This window comes from Salvelinus alpinus, chromosome 22 (assembly GCF_045679555.1).
Source record: "Salvelinus alpinus chromosome 22, SLU_Salpinus.1, whole genome shotgun sequence".
NCBI classification, from domain to species: Eukaryota; Metazoa; Chordata; class Actinopteri; order Salmoniformes; family Salmonidae; genus Salvelinus; species Salvelinus alpinus.
The window spans coordinates 46,946,885-46,962,670 of NC_092107.1; the positions used below are offsets into that span (position 1 = coordinate 46,946,885).

Here is a 15,786-nt window from a genome sequence, read left to right on the forward strand (position 1 = left end):
GATAATACATATAGAGTCCTCTTTAGGGGACAAGTTACCATAGAGATCATACATATAGAGATCCTCTTTAGGGGACAAGTTACCACAGAGATCATACATATAGAGATCCTCTTTAGGGGACAAGTTACCATAGAGATAATACATATATAGTCCTCTTTAGGGGACAAGTTACCACAGAGATAATACATATAGAGTCCTCTTTAGGGGACAAGTTACCATAGAGATCATACATATAGAGATCCTCTTTAGGGGACAAGTTACCACAGAGATAATACATATAGAGTCCTCTTTAGGGGACAAGTTACCACAGAGATAATACATATAGAGTCCTCTTTAGGGGACAAGTTACCATAGAGATAATACATATAGAGTCCTCTTTAGGGGACAAGTTACCATAGAGATCATACATATAGAGTCCTCTTTAGGGGACAAGTTACCACAGAGATCATACATATAGAGTCCTCTTTAGGGGACAAGTTACCACAGAGATCATATATATAGAGTCCTCTTTAGGGGACAAGTTACCATAGAGATCATATATATAGAGTCCTCTTTAGGGGACAAGTTACCACAGAGATCATATATATAGAGTCCTCTTTAGGGGACAAGTTACCACAGAGATCATATATATAGAGTCCTCTTTAGGGGACAAGTTACCATAGAGATCATATATATAGAGTCCTCTTTAGGGGACAAGTTACCACAGAGATCATACATATAGAGATCCTCTTTAGGGGACAAGTTACCACAGAGATAATACATATATAGTCCTCTTTAGGGGACAAGTTACCACAGAGATAATACATATAGAGTCCTCTTTAGGGGACAAGTTACCACAGAGATAATACATATAGAGTCCTCTTTAGGGGACAAGTTACCACAGAGATAATACATATAGAGTCCTCTTTAGGGGACAAGTTACCATAGAGATAATACATATAGAGTCCTCTTTAGGGGACAAGTTACCACAGAGATAATACATATAGAGTCCTCTTTAGGGGACAAGTTACCACAGAGATAATACATATAGAGTCCTCTTTAGGGGACAAGTTACCACAGAGATAATACATATAGAGTCCTATTTAGGGGACAAGTTACCATAGAGATAATACATATAGAGTCCTCTTTAGGGGACAAGTTACCATAGAGATAATACATATAGAGTCCTCTTTAGGGGACAAGTTACCACAGAGATCATATATATAGAGTCCTCTTTAGGGGACAAGTTACCACAGAGATCATATATATAGAGTCCTCTTTAGGGGACAAGTTACCATAGAGATCATACATATAGAGTCCTCTTTAGGGGACAAGTTTCCATAGAGATAATACATATATAGTCCTCTTTAGGGGACAAGTTACCACAGAGATCATATATATAGAGTCCTCTTTAGGGGACAACTTACCACAGAGATCATATATATAGAGTCCTCTTTAGGGGACAAGTTACCACAGAGATCATATATATAGAGTCCTCTTTAGGGGACAAGTTACCATAGAGATCATATATATAGAGTCCTCTTTAGGGGACAAGTTACCACAGAGATCAGACATATAGAGATCCTCTTTAGGGGACAAGTTACCACAGAGATAATACATATATAGTCCTCTTTAGGGGACAAGTTACCACAGAGATAATACATATAGAGTCCTCTTTAGGGGACAAGTTACCACAGAGATAATACATATAGAGTCCTCTTTAGGGGACAAGTTACCACAGAGATAATACATATAGAGTCCTCTTTAGGGGACAAGTTACCATAGAGATAATACATATAGAGTCCTCTTTAGGGGACAAGTTACCACAGAGATAATACATATAGAGTCCTCTTTAGGGGACAAGTTACCACAGAGATAATACATATAGAGTCCTCTTTAGGGGACAAGTTACCACAGAGATAATACATATAGAGTCCTATTTAGGGGACAAGTTACCATAGAGATAATACATATAGAGTCCTCTTTAGGGGACAAGTTACCATAGAGATAATACATATAGAGTCCTCTTTAGGGGACAAGTTACCACAGAGATCATATATATAGAGTCCTCTTTAGGGGACAAGTTACCATAGAGATCATATATATAGAGTCCTCTTTAGGGGACAAGTTACCACAGAGATCATACATATAGAGTCCTCTTTAGGGGACAAGTTACCATGGAGATAATCCATATAGAGTCCTCTTTAGGGGACAAGTTACCACAGAGATCATATATATAGAGTCCTCTTTAGGGGACAAGTTACCACAGAGATCATATATATAGAGTCCTCTTTAGGGGACAAGTTACCATAGAGATAATACATATAGAGTCCTCTTTAGGGGACAAGTTACCATGGAGATAATCCATATAGAGTCCTCTTTAGGGGACAAGTTACCATAGAGATAATACATATAGAGTCCTCTTTAGGGGACAAGTTACCATGGAGATAATCCATATAGAGTCCTCTTTAGGGGACAAGTTACCACAGAGATCATACATATAGAGTCCTCTTTAGGGGACAAGTTACCACAGAGATAATACATATAGAGTCCTCTTTAGGGGACAAGTTACCATAGAGATCATACATATAGAGTCCTCTTTAGGGGACAAGTTACCACAGAGATCATACATACAGTGGGGAGAACACGTATTTGATACACTGCCGATTTTGCAGGTTTTCCTACTTACAAAGCATGTAGAGGTCTGTAATTTTTATCATAGGTACACTTCAACTGTGAGAGACGGAATCTAAAACAAAAATCCAGAAAATCACATTGTATGATTTTTAAGGAAATTATTTGCATTTTATTGCATGACATAAGTATTTGATCACCTACCAACCAGTAAGAATTCCGGCTCTCACAGACCTGTTAGTTTTTCTTTAAGAAGCCCTCCTGTTCTCCACTCATTACCTGTATTAACTGCACCTGTTTGAACTCGTTACCTGTATAAAAGACACCTGTCCACACACTCAATCAAACAGACTCCAACCTCTCCACAATGGCCAAGACCAGAGAGCTGTGTAAGGACATCAGGGATAAAATTGTAGACCTGCACAAGGCTGGGATGGGCTACAGGACAATAGGCAAGCAGCTTGGTGAGAAGGCAACAACTGTTGGCGCAATTATTAGAAAATGGAAGAAGTTGAAGTTGACGGTCAATCACCCTCGGTCTGGGGCTCCATGCAAGATCTCACCTCGTGGGGCATCAATGATCATGAGGAAGGTGAGGGATCAGCCCAGAACTACACGGCAGGACCTGGTCAATGACCTGAAGAGAGCTGGGACCACAGTCTCAAAGAAAACCATTAGTAACACACTACGCCGTCATGGATTAAAATCCTGCAGCGCACGCAAGGTCCCCCTGCTCAAGCCAGCGCATGTCCAGGCCCGTCTGAAGTTTGCCAATGACCATCTGGATGATCCAGAGGAGGAATGGGAGAAGGTCATGTGGTCTGATGAGACAAAAATAGAGCTTTTTGGTCTAAACTCCACTCGCCGTGTTTGGAGGAAGAAGAAGGATGAGTACAACTCTAAGAACACCATCCCAACCGTGAAGCATGGAGGTGGAAACATCATTCTTTGGGGATGCTTTTCTGCAAAGGGGACAGGACGACTGCACCGTATTGAGGGGAGGATGGATGGGGCCATGTATCGCGAGATCTTGGCCAACAACCTCCTTCCCTCAGTAAGAGCATTGAAGATGGGTCGTGGCTGGGTCTTCCAGCAAGACAACGACCCGAAACACACAGCCAGGGCAACTAAGGAGTGGCTCTGTAAGAAGCATCTCAAGGTCTTGGAGTGGCCTAGCCAGTCTCCAGACCTGAACCCAATAGAATATCTTTGGAGGGAGCTGAAAGTCCGTATTGCCCAGCGACAGCCCCGAAACCTGAAGGATCTGGAGAAGGTCTGTATGGAGGAGTGGGCCAAAATCCCTGCTGCAGTGTGTGCAAACCTGGTCAAGAACTACAGGAAACGTATGATCTCTGTAATTGCAAACAAAGGTTTCTGTACCAAATATTAAGTTCTGCTTTTCTGATGTATCAAATACTTATGTCATGCAATAAAATGCAAATTAATTACTTAAAAATCATACAATGTGATTTTCTGGATTTTTGTTTTAGATTCCGTCTCTCACAGTTGAAGTGTACCTATGATAAAAATTACAGACCTCTACATGCTTTGTAAGTAGGAAAACCTGCAAAATCGGCAGTGTATCAAATACTTGTTCTCCCCACTGTATATAGTCCTCTTTAGGGGACAAGTTACCACAGAGATAATCCATACAGAGTCCTCTTTAGGGGACAAGTTACCACAGAGATAATACATATATAGTCCTCTTTAGGGGACAAGTTACCATAGAGATCATATATATATAGTCCTCTTTAGGGGACAAGTTACCACAGAGATCATATATATAGAGTCCTCTTTAGGGGACAAGTTACCACAGAGATCATATATATAGAGTCCTCTTTAGGGGACAAGTTACCACAGAGATAATACATATAGAGTCCTCTTTAGGGGACAAGTTACCACAGAGATAATACATATAGAGTCCTCTTTAGAGGACAAGTTACCACAGAGATAATACATATAGAGTCCTCTTTAGGGGACAAGTTACCATAGAGATCATACATATAGAGTCCTCTTTAGGGGACAAGTTACCACAGAGATCATATATATAGAGTCCTCTTTAGGGGACAAGTTACCACAGAGATCATATATATAGAGTCCTCTTTAGGGGACAAGTTACCACAGAGATCATATATATAGAGTCCTCTTTAGGGGACAAGTTACCACAGAGATAATACATATAGAGTCCTCTTTAGGGGACAAGTTACCACAGAGATCATACATATAGAGTCCTCTTTAGGGGACAAGTTACCATAGAGATCATACATATAGAGTCCTCTTTAGGGGACAAGTTACCACAGAGATCATATATATAGAGTCCTCTTTAGGGGACAAGTTACCACAGAGATCATACATATAGAGTCCTCTTTAGGGGACAAGTTACCATAGAGATCATACATATAGAGTCCTCTTTAGGGGACAAGTTACCACAGAGATCATATATATAGAGTCCTCTTTAGGGGACAAGTTACCACAGAGATCATACATATAGAGTCCTCTTTAGGGGACAAGTTACCATAGAGATCATACATATAGAGTCCTCTTTAGGGGACAAGTTACCACAGAGATAATACATATAGAGTCCTCTTTAGGGGACAAGTTACCACAGAGATCATACATATAGAGTCCTCTTTAGGGGACACGTTTCAGATACCAGACATGGATACTATAGTATTATTCTGTCTCAATAGTCAGTCCTCTGGGTACTGTAACAGAGAGATACATTTTGGCCCCTCAGAGGGGGAAGGGCTGACTAGTCCTTTGTGTTCCTGGACCGTTTTCCCCTGCAGCTTCAGGTGTCAGAGAGCACATGCATTAGGGCTGAGCCTCCTACGTTGGAGTGTGGGTCGTTTCCCAGAACACACCTCACCACCCTGTCCCAACATGCTGATAGTGAAAGTGTAGCCACGTGGCTGCAGTGCCAGGGACAGGCAGGGTGGGACAAGCAGGGTGGGACAAGCAGGGTGGGACAGGCGGGGTGGGACAGGCGGGGTGGGACAGGCTGGTTGGGACAGGCTGGTTGGGACAGGCGGGGTGGGACAGGCTGGGTGGGACAGGCTGGGTGGGACAGGCAGGTGGGACGGACACACACACACCCATACAGTGCATTCTGAAAATATTCACACCCCTTGACTTTTACCACATTTTGTTACGTTACAGCCTCATTCTAAAGTGGTTTAAATAATTTTTATACCTCATTAATCATCCCACAATACTCCATAATGGCAGAGTGAAAACAGGTTTTCAGACATTTTTGCAAATGTATATAAAAAATTATAGAAATAACTTATTTACATAAGTATTCAGACCCTTTACAATGAGACTCACAATTGATCTCAGGTCCATCCTGTTTCCATTAATCATCCTTGAGATGTTTCTACAACTTGATTGGAGTCCACCTGTGGTAAATTCAATTGATTGGACATGATTTGGAAAGGCACACACCTGTCTATATAAGGTCCCACAGTTGACAGTGCATGTCAGAGCAAAAACCAAGCCATGATGTCGAAGGAATTGTCTGTAGAAGGGTACCAAAACATTTCAGCAGCATTGAAGTTCCCCAAGAAAATAGTGTGTTCCATCATTCTTAAATGGAAGAAGTTTGGAACCTCTGAGACTCTTCCTAGAGCTGGCCGCCCGGCCAAACTGAGCAATTAGGGGAGAAGGGCCTTGGTCAGGGAGGTGACCAAGAACCTGATGGTCACTGACAGAGCTCCAGAGTTCCTCTGTGGATATGGGAGAACCTTCCAGAAGGACAACCATCTCTGCAGCACTCCACCAATCAGGCCTTTATGGTAGAGTGGTCAGACAGAAGCCACTCCTCAGTAAAAGGCACATGACAGCCCGCTTGGAGTTTGCCAAAAGGCACCTAAAGACTCTCAGACCATGAGAAACAAGATTCTCTGGTCTGATGAAACCAAAACTGAACTCTTTGGCCTGAATGTCAGGCGTAACGTCTGGAGGAAACCAGGTGCCATCCCTACGGTGAAGCATGGTGGTGGCAGCATCATGCTGTGGTGATGTTTTCCAGAGGTAGAGACTGGTTGACTAGTCAGGATCGAGGGAAAGATGAACGGAGCAAAGTACAGAGAAATCCTTGATGAAAACCTGCTCCAGAGTGCTCAGAACCTCAGACTGGGGCGAAGGTTCACCTTCCAACAGGACAACGACCCTAAGTACACAGCCAAGACAACACAGGAGGTACTTCGGGACAAGTCTCTGAATGTCCTTGAGTGGCCCAGCCAGAGCCCGGACTTGAACCCGATCAAACATCTCTGGAGAGACCTGAAAATAGCTGTGCAGCGACGCTCCCCATCCAACCTGACAGAGCTTGAGAGGATCTGCAGAGAAGAACGGGAGAAACTCCCCAAATACAGGTGTGCCAAGCTTGTAGCATCGTACCCAAGAAGACTTAAGGCTGTAATCACTGCCAAAGGTGCTTCAACAAAGTACTAACTAAAGGGTCTGAATACTTATGTAAATGTGATATTTCATTTTTTTTATTTTTTTATACATTTCTAACATTTTGTAAAAACCTGTTTTTGTTTTGTCATTATGAGATATTGTGTGTAGATTGATTGAGGGGAATTAAACAATTTAATCCATTTTAGAATAAGTCTGTAACCTAACAAAATATGGAAACAGTCAAGAGGTCTGAATAGTTTCCAAATGCACCGTACGTACTCGAGTGACCATTTCTGGACAATGTAACATCAAATGGCCTGGCTAAACATACCACAAACCTGTCTCTATTGGTGTCTGTGGTGTGTCTGTGGTGTATTTGGCCTGTGTGTCTGTACATATGTGTGTCTGTATTGAACTTAACCTGCTGCTCATTGTCAACGGGATCAGAATGGAAGCTGGGTTTTCCTTCCCTCAAAAACAATTCAGGAACATTCTGCACGCCATGAATACCGTTTTGTCTTCCTGGAAACCATATGGCTCGTGTGTGTGGTGTGTGTGGTGTGTGTGGTGTGTGTGTGTGTGTGTGTGTGTGTGGTGTGTGTGGTGTGTGTGTGTGTGTGTGCTTCTCATTTCCTGAATCTCCAGCTGTGTCTGAGACGGATCGCCATGCCGCTCTCTCTCAAAATACCTCAAATCTTTTCTTTCTTTCTGGGAATTTGATCCAATGCAGCAGGCTCCAGCAGTATGCTGCCGCTGGCATGTGTTCAGGGCTGGGAATGTTTGGGTTTGTTCTGTTGAGGCACGGGAACCCTGCTGTGGCACGCTACTACCTCGGTTTCTCATTTTCTCTTTCTCTGTGTGTCTGTGTCTCTCTGTCTCTGTCTGTGTCCCTCTCTCTGTGTGTCTGTGTCTCTCTGTCTGTGTCCCTTTCTCTGTGTCTCTCGGTGTCTCTCTGTCTCTGTCTGTGTCCCTTTCTCTGTGTGTCTGTGTCTCTCGGTGTCTCTCTGTCTGTGTCCCTCTCTCTGTCTGTGTCCCTCTCTCTGTCTGTGTCCCTCTCTCTGTCTGTGTCCCTCTCTCTGTCTGTGTCCCTCTCTCTGTCTGTGTCTCTCTCTCTGTCTGTGTCCCTCTCTCTGTCTGTGTCCCTCTCTCTGTGTCTCTCTCTCTCTCTCTCTCTCTGTGTCTATGTCTCTCGGTGTCTCTCTGTCTCTGTCTGTGTCTCTCTCTCTGTCTGTGTCTCTCTCTCTGTCTGTGTCCCTCTCTTTGTCTGTGTCTCTCTCCATCTGTGTCTCTTTCTGTCTGTGTCTCTCTCTCTGTCTGTGTCTCTCTCTCTCTCTGTCTGTGTCTCTCTCTCTCTCTCTGTCTGTGTCTCTCGCTCTCTCTGTCTGTGTCTCTGTCTCTCTCTCGCTCTCTCTGTGTCTCTGTCTCTCTCTCTGTGTCTCTGTCTGTGTTTCTCTGTCTGTCTTTGCATGAAGAGAAATTAAAGTACTTGCTAGAAACATTGTAGGCTAGGTCACAGTACATTAGGCCAACAGTATAGCTTGATAGAGAGAGTTTAGCCAACGTTAACCCTGAACACCATGCTGCTGGCCAGTCTCTCTTGGACTACCTCTTCTCATAGCCTCAGGAGATGGCTCTGATGTGTTCCCCTGCCCAGCTACCTCTTCTCATAGCCTCAGGAGATGGCTCTGATGTGTTCCCCTGCCCAGCTACCTCTTCTCATAGCCTCAGGAGATGGTTCTGATGTGTGGTTCCCCAGCCCAGCTACCTCTTCTCAGGAGATGGCTCTGATGTGTTCCCCTGCCCAGCTACCTCTTCTCATAGCCTCAGGAGATGGCTCTGATGTGTTCCCCTGCCCAGCTACCTCTTCTCATAGCCTCAGGAGATGGTTCTGATGTGTGGTTCCCCTGCCCAGCTACCTCTTCTCAGGAGATGGCTCTGATGTGTTCCCCTGCCCAGCTACCTCTTCTCATAGCCTCAGGAGATGGCTCTGATGTGTTCCCCTGCCCAGCTACCTCTTCTCAGGAGATGACTCTGATGTGTGGTTCCCCTGCCCAGCTACCTCTTCTCAGGAGATGACTCTGATGTGTGGTTCCCCTGCCCAGCTACCTCTTCTCAGGAGATGGCTCTGATGTGTTCCCCTGCCCAGCTACCTCTTCTCAGGAGATGACTCTGATGTGTGGTTCCCCTGCCCAGCTACCTCTTCTCAGGAGATGACTCTGATGTGTTCCCCTGCCCAGCTACCTCTTCTCAGGAGATGGCTCTGATGTGTGGTTCCCCTGCCCAGCTACCTCTTCTCAGGAGATGACTCTGATGTGTTCCCCTGCCCAGCTACCTCTTCTCAAGAGATGGCTCTGATGTGTAGTTTACCAGCCCAGCTACCTCTTCTCAAGAGATGGCTATTGTTGATTTAACAAACAACTAAGAGCATCTGTTAAATGACTCAAATGTCAGAGTGTAACAAATAAACATGGGGCAGCAGGTAGCCTAGTGGTTAGAGGCAGGTAGCCTAGTGGTTAGAGGCAGGTAGCCTAGTGGTTAGAGGCAGGTAGCCTAGTGGTTAGAGGCAGGTAGCCTAGTGGTTAGAGGCAGGTAGCCTAGTGGTTAGAGGCAGGTAGCCTAGCGGTTAGAGGGGCGGCAGGTAGCCTAGCGGTTAGAGGGGCGGCAGGTAGCCTAGCGGTTAGAGGGGCGGCAGGTAGCCTAGCGGTTAGAGGGGCGGCAGGTAGCCTAGCGGTTAGAGGGGCGGCAGGTAGCCTAGCGGTTAGAGGGGCGGCAGGTAGCCTAGCGGTTAGAGGGGCGGCAGGTAGCCTAGCGGTTAGAGGGGCGGCAGGTAGCCTAGCGGTTAGAGGGGCGGCAGGTAGTCTAGCGGTTAGAGGGGCGGCAGGTAGCCTCGCGGTTAGAGGGGCGGCAGGTAGCCTCGCGGTTAGAGGGGCGGCAGGTAGCCTAACGGTTAGATGGGCGGCAGGTAACCTAGCGGTTAGAGGGGCGGCAGGTAGCCTAGCGGTTAGAGTTTTGGGCCAGTAACTGAAAGGTTGGTAGATCGAATTCCTGAGCTGACAAGGTAAAAATCTGTCGTTCTGCCCCTGAATAAGGCAGTTAACCCACTGTTCCTAGGCTGTCATTGTAAGTAAGAATTTGTTCTTAACTGACTTGCCGAGTTAAATAAAGGTGAATATAAGAAACGTTTGTCTCCTTTCACACAGATCATGATCTGGTGAAGTCAGAGGTGAATCTCTGTTTTTCTATTTCATTTCTACAATTGTAAAGCGACTTTTAAGTCTCATGTTTTATTATTATTTATAAAAAAAAATTAAATGCTTGCTTGCCTTATCAAGTTCAAAAGTTATCTTAACTTTGCGAGCCCACTTCAAGGGACCAATCAGATGACAGGATTTTGAAACAGAAGCAGGGAATTCCACCCACACAATTGTTATGGAGAGATGCATGGCAGAGAGTGTTCTGGAATACCGGACTCTAGATCCACAGGAACATTACTTTTACACACCAGCTGGCCTCTCCTCTTCCACACACTCTCTCCTCTTTTTCTCTCTCTCTTTTTTTGTTTCCCTCTGTTTTCTCTCTTTCAAGCTTATCTCCCATCTGTGTTTGTTTGGGTAGGCCCCGATCTGCCCAGGACATTCTGCTCTCTGTCTCTGTGTCTCGCTCTGTCTCTCTATCGGTCGGTCTCTGTTTCTGTCTGTCTTCGTCTGTCTCTGTTTCTCTCGGTCTCTCTATCGGTCTCTGTTTCTCTCTATCGGTCTCTGTCTCTCTATGTCTGTCTGTCTCTCTCTGTGTCTTTCTATCGGTCTGTCTGTCTGTGTCTCGGTCTGTCTCTGTCTGTCTTCGTCTGTCTCTGTTTCTCTCTGTCTCTATCGGTCTGTCTCTGTCTGTCTGTCTCTGTCTCTCTGTGTTTTTCTATCGGTCTGTCTGTCTGTGTCTCTGTCTCTCTCTGTCTGTCTTCGTCTGTCTCTGTCTCTCTATCAGTCTGTCTCTGTCTGTCTGCCTCTGTCTCTCTCTGTGTCTCTCTATCGGTATGTCTGTCTGTGTCTCTCTGTCTATCTCTGTTTCTCTCTGGCTGTCTGTCTGTCCTGCCTGTCTGTCCTGCCTGTCTGTCCTGTCTGTCTGTCCTGTCTGTCTGTCTGTCCTGTCTGTCTGTCTGTCTGTCTGTCTGTCTGTCTGTCTGTCTGTCTTTGTGTGTGTGACTGAGCTAGCGTCTCAGCACTCCCACTTAGCACCAGAACATTCTGCTCTCTCTCTTTCTGTCTGTAAACATCCTCTCTCCTCCCCTCCGTCTCTATCTCTCTTTCTCTCCCTCCATCAAAGATGGGTAACTGGTTGTGCAGTTAATATTCTGATGATGTCTGTTCAGTCACCGAGGAGGAGAAGCCTTTAGCACAAACCACCGGTATCAAAGGACAACATGTTTCTCCTTCTGTGTGTGTGTGTGTACATATTGCAGCTCTTATCTCTCTTTGTGTGACTGCTAAGTCCTCCTCTCTACTGTTCTCATTCAGTACTTCTGCATTCTATTCCCCCCCCCCATTCCACAGAGGAATGTAAATGGGATTCCATACAGGAGGAGAGGATTCTGGGTTCCAATTCTTTACTGACACTTTACACACCAGACACTTCGTCCTATTTCTGATTGTGTCCCCCCCCCCCCCCCCCCATTTTAACCTCTCCTCCTCCTCTGAGCCTCAGACTGGTTGTCGTTGGTTGCCATGGGGATTCAGTAATTGAGTGTAGGGTGTGATGGGTACCAGAGGTCCCTGCCTCCAACTTCTCAACAGTGACAGGTCTTCTCAACCAGCCGTAGGAAAGGGCCCCCATTGAATTGGGGCGTGTGTGTTCGCGTGCAGGGAAGTCGATCCCTGGATTGTAGTCCTTTGGCTGTTATTCCATGTCCCAATTGGACCCCAGCCGTCGCCTAACTCAGCTTCCCGGCCGACCCCTAACTCCGCTTCCCGGCCGTCCCCTAACTCCGCTTCCCGGCCGACCCCCTAACTCCGCTTCCCAGCCGACCCCCTAACTCCGCTTCCCTGCCGACCCCCTAACTCAGCTTCCCAGCCGACCCCCTAACTCAGCTTCCCAGCCGACCCCCTAACTCAGCTTCCCAGCCGACCCCCTAACTCAGCTTCCCAGCCGACCCCCTAACTCAGCTTCCCAGCCGACCCCCTAACTCAGCTTCCCAGCCGACCCCCTAACTCAGCTTCCCTGCCGTCACCTAACTCAGCTTCCCTGCCGTCACCTAACTCAGCTTCCCTGCCGACCCCCTAACTCAGCATCCCAGCCGTCCCCTAACTCAGCTTCCCAGCCGACCCCCTAACTCAGCTTCCCAGCCGACCCCCTAACTCAGCTTCCCAGCCGACCCCCTAACTCAGCTTCCCAGCCGACCCCCTAACTCAGCTTCCCAGCCGACCCCTAACTCAGCTTCCCAGCCGACCCCTAACTCCGCTTCCCAGCCGACCCCCTAACTCAGCTTCCCTGCCGACCCCCGAACTCAGCTTCCCTGCCTACCCCCGAACTCAGCTTCCCTGCCTACCCCCGAACTCAGCTTCCCAGCCGACCCCCTAACTCAGCTTCCCAGCCGACCCCCTAACTCAGCTTCCCAGCTGACCCCGAACTCAGCTTCCCCTTGTGAGACAGGGCTCTAGAATTAGTTCCGTATGGCTCCAGCTAACAGCAGGAAGTTTCAAACATAATGAGGCCCGGGTGCTCATGGGAAATGTAGGCACTAAGCACACACATGTTGAGCAGTTATTTATATATATATATATATATATATATATATATATATATATATATATATATATATATATATATACACTGCTCAAAAAAATAAAGGGAACACTTAAACAACACAATGTAACTCCAAGTCAATCATACTTCTGTGAAATCAAACTGTCCACTTAGGAAGCAACACTGATTGACAATAAATTTCACATGCTGTGCAAATGGAATAGACAAAAGGTGGAAATTATAGGCAATTAACAAGACACCCCCAATAAAGGAGTGATTCTGCAGGTGGTGACCACAGACCACTTCTCAGTTCCTATGCTTCCTGGCTGATGTTTTGGTCACTTTTGAATGCTGGCGGTGCTCTCACTCTAGTGGTAGCATGAGACGGAGTCTACAACCCACACAAGTGGCTCAGGTAGTGCAGCTCATCCAGGATGGCACATCAATGCGAGCTGTGGCAAGAAGGTTTGCTGTGTCTGTCAGCGTAGTGTCCAGAGCATGGAGGCACTGTGTGTAGGCACAGCAAAGTAGTGATGGGGGGGGGGGTTGTTACAGTTACATATCACAGTATTGTTTTTGGACCATATTGTATTGATATTTAACTCCAAGTGTTGTTTTCTAAAATCTATAGGTTGTGTTAGCTAGTGCTAGTTGTGTTAGCTAGTGCTAGTTGTGTTAGCTAGTGCTAGTTGTGTTAGCTAGTGCTAGTTGTGTTATCTAGTGCTAGTTGTGTTAGCTAGTGCTAGTTGTGTTAGCTAGTGCTAGTTGTGTTATCTAGTGCTAGTTGTGTTAGCTAGTGCTAGTTGTGTTAGCTAGTGCTAGTTGTGTTAGCTAGTGCTAGTTGTGTTAGCTAGTGCTAGTTGTGTTAGCTAGTGTTAGTTGGCTGTACCTGTGGCAAAACTCCAGGATATTTTTCAGATTTTTAAATAGTGACCTAACATATTTTCCCTGTCTGATCAAAAATCATTTCCTCATGTCTCTCTCTCGTCTCTCTGCAGCAGACATATGGTGAGCAATACGTTTGGAACATGAAATCGCAGTATCGAATCTCAATACATATAGAATCGTCAGAATCACAATCCGTATTGTATCAGCGCCTAAGTGTCGTGATCTTACCATTGGGTTCCTGGCAATTCCCAGCCCTACATCAAACACGACCTAATTACTACCAGGAAGTAAAGCAGGGCTGAATTGTGATGGAGGTGTTTAAGTTGTGGGGCTAATTGATGTCTCTCCCTCTCCTTCTCTCTCCCTTTTCTCCTTCTCTCTCCCTTTTCTCCTTCTCTCTCCCTTTTCTCCTTCTCTCTCCCTTTTCTCCTTCTCTCTCCCTTTTCTCCTTCTCTCTCCCTTTTCTCCTTCTCTCTCCCTTTTCTCCTTCTCTCTCCCTTTTCTCCTTCTCTCTCCCTTCTCTCCCTTCTCTGCCTCTCCTTCTCTCTCCCTTCTCTCCCTCTCCTCTCTCTTTTCTCCTTCTCTCTCCCTCCTCTCTCTTTTCTCCTTCTATCTCCCTTCTCTCCCTCTTCTCCCCTCTCCTTCTCTCTCTCTTCTCCCCTCTCATTCTCTCTCCCTTCTCTCCTTCTCTCTCCCTTCTCTCTCCCTTCTCTCCCTCTTCTCCCCTCTCCTTCTCTCTCCCTTCTCTCCCTCTCCTTCTCTCTCCCTTCTCTCCCTCTCCTTCTCTCTCCATTCTCTCCCTCTCCTTCTCTCTCCCTCTTCTCCCCTCTCCTTCTCTCCCTCAGTGAGGACAGCTATGCAGTGATAGACTATGCTCTGAGGGACCATATCTGGGTGGGACCCTGCCAGGCCCAGGATATCAACCTATCACCCGTCAGAACCACCGCTGGAATGCTGACATCACGGCATCCCGGGGCCAGCCACCTCTTCCGCCTGCGTTTCCGTAGCAACCATTCCGGAGACAAGGTGCCCATGGTCCTGGGGGTGGAGCTAATGTAAGTGTCACCTTCTAGTGTGCGATCCTTCTGTATCTGTGTTTGTTTTCCTCTCTATCTCTCCGATCTGGGTTCTTCTCTCTCTGAGCTGGGTCCTTCTCTGGGTCCTGTCTGGGTCCTGTCTGGGTCCTTCTCTCTGAGCTGGGTCCTGTCTGGGTCCTTCTCTCCGAGCTGGGTCCTGTCTGGGTCCTGTCTGGGTCCTTCTCTCCGAGCTGGGTCCTGTCTGGGTCCTTCTCTCTGAGCTGGGTCCTGTCTGGGTCCTTCTCTCTGAGCTGGGTCCTGTCTGGGTCCTTCTCTCCGAGCTGGGTCCTGTCTGGGTCCTTCTCTCCGAGCTGGGTCCTGTCTGGGTCCTTCTCTCTGAGCTGGGTCCTGTCTGGGTCCTTCTCTCTGAGCTGGGTCCTGTCTGGGTCCTTCTCTCTGAGCTGGGTCCTGTCTGGGTCCTTCTCTCCGAGCTGGGTCCTTCTCTGGGTCCTGTCTGGGTCCTTCTCTGGGTCCTGTCTGGGTCCTTCTCTCCGAGCTGGGTCCTGTCTGGGTCCTTCTCTCTGAGCTGGGTCCTGTCTGGGTCATTCTCTCTGAGCTGGGTCCTGTCTGGGTCCTTCTCTCTGAGCTGGGTCCTGTCTGGGTCCTTCTCTCTGAGCTGGGTCCTGTCTGGGTCCTTCTCTCCGAGCTGGGTCCTTCTCTGGGTCCTGTCTGGGTTCTTCTCTGGGTCCTGTCTGGGTCCTTCTCTCTGAGCTGGGTCCTGTCTGGGTCCTTCTCTCTGAGCTGGGTCCTGTCTGGGTCCTTCTCTCTGAGCTGGGTCCTGTCTGGGTCCTTCTCTCCGAGCTGGGTCCTGTCTGGGTCCTTCTCTCCGAGCTGGGTCCTTCTCTGGGTCCTGTCTGGGTCCTTCTCTGGGTCCTGTCTGGGTCCTTCTCTCCGAGCTGGGTCCTGTCTGGGTCCTTCTCTCCGAGCTGGGTCCTGTCTGGGTCCTTCTCTCCGAGCTGGGTCCTGTCTGGGTCCTTCTCTCTGAGCTGGGTCCTGTCTGGGTCCTTCTCTCTGAGCTGGGTCCTGTCTGGGTCCTTCTCTCTGAGCTGGGTCCTGTCTGGGTCCTTCT

The 15,786-nt window shown here is 47.2% G+C and overlaps 1 protein-coding gene across 1 annotated transcript in view; it reads left to right on the forward strand.

Annotated features, from left to right (window-relative positions):
• Positions 1-15,786, forward strand: part of LOC139549555 (rho guanine nucleotide exchange factor 26-like) — a 111,416-nt gene that overhangs the window by 62,252 nt on the left and 33,378 nt on the right. The window contains exon 12 of the mRNA XM_071360174.1: positions 14,487-14,696. Coding sequence (XP_071216275.1) covers positions 14,487-14,696 — 210 coding nt within the window. The remainder of the gene's footprint in view (positions 1-14,486; positions 14,697-15,786) is intronic.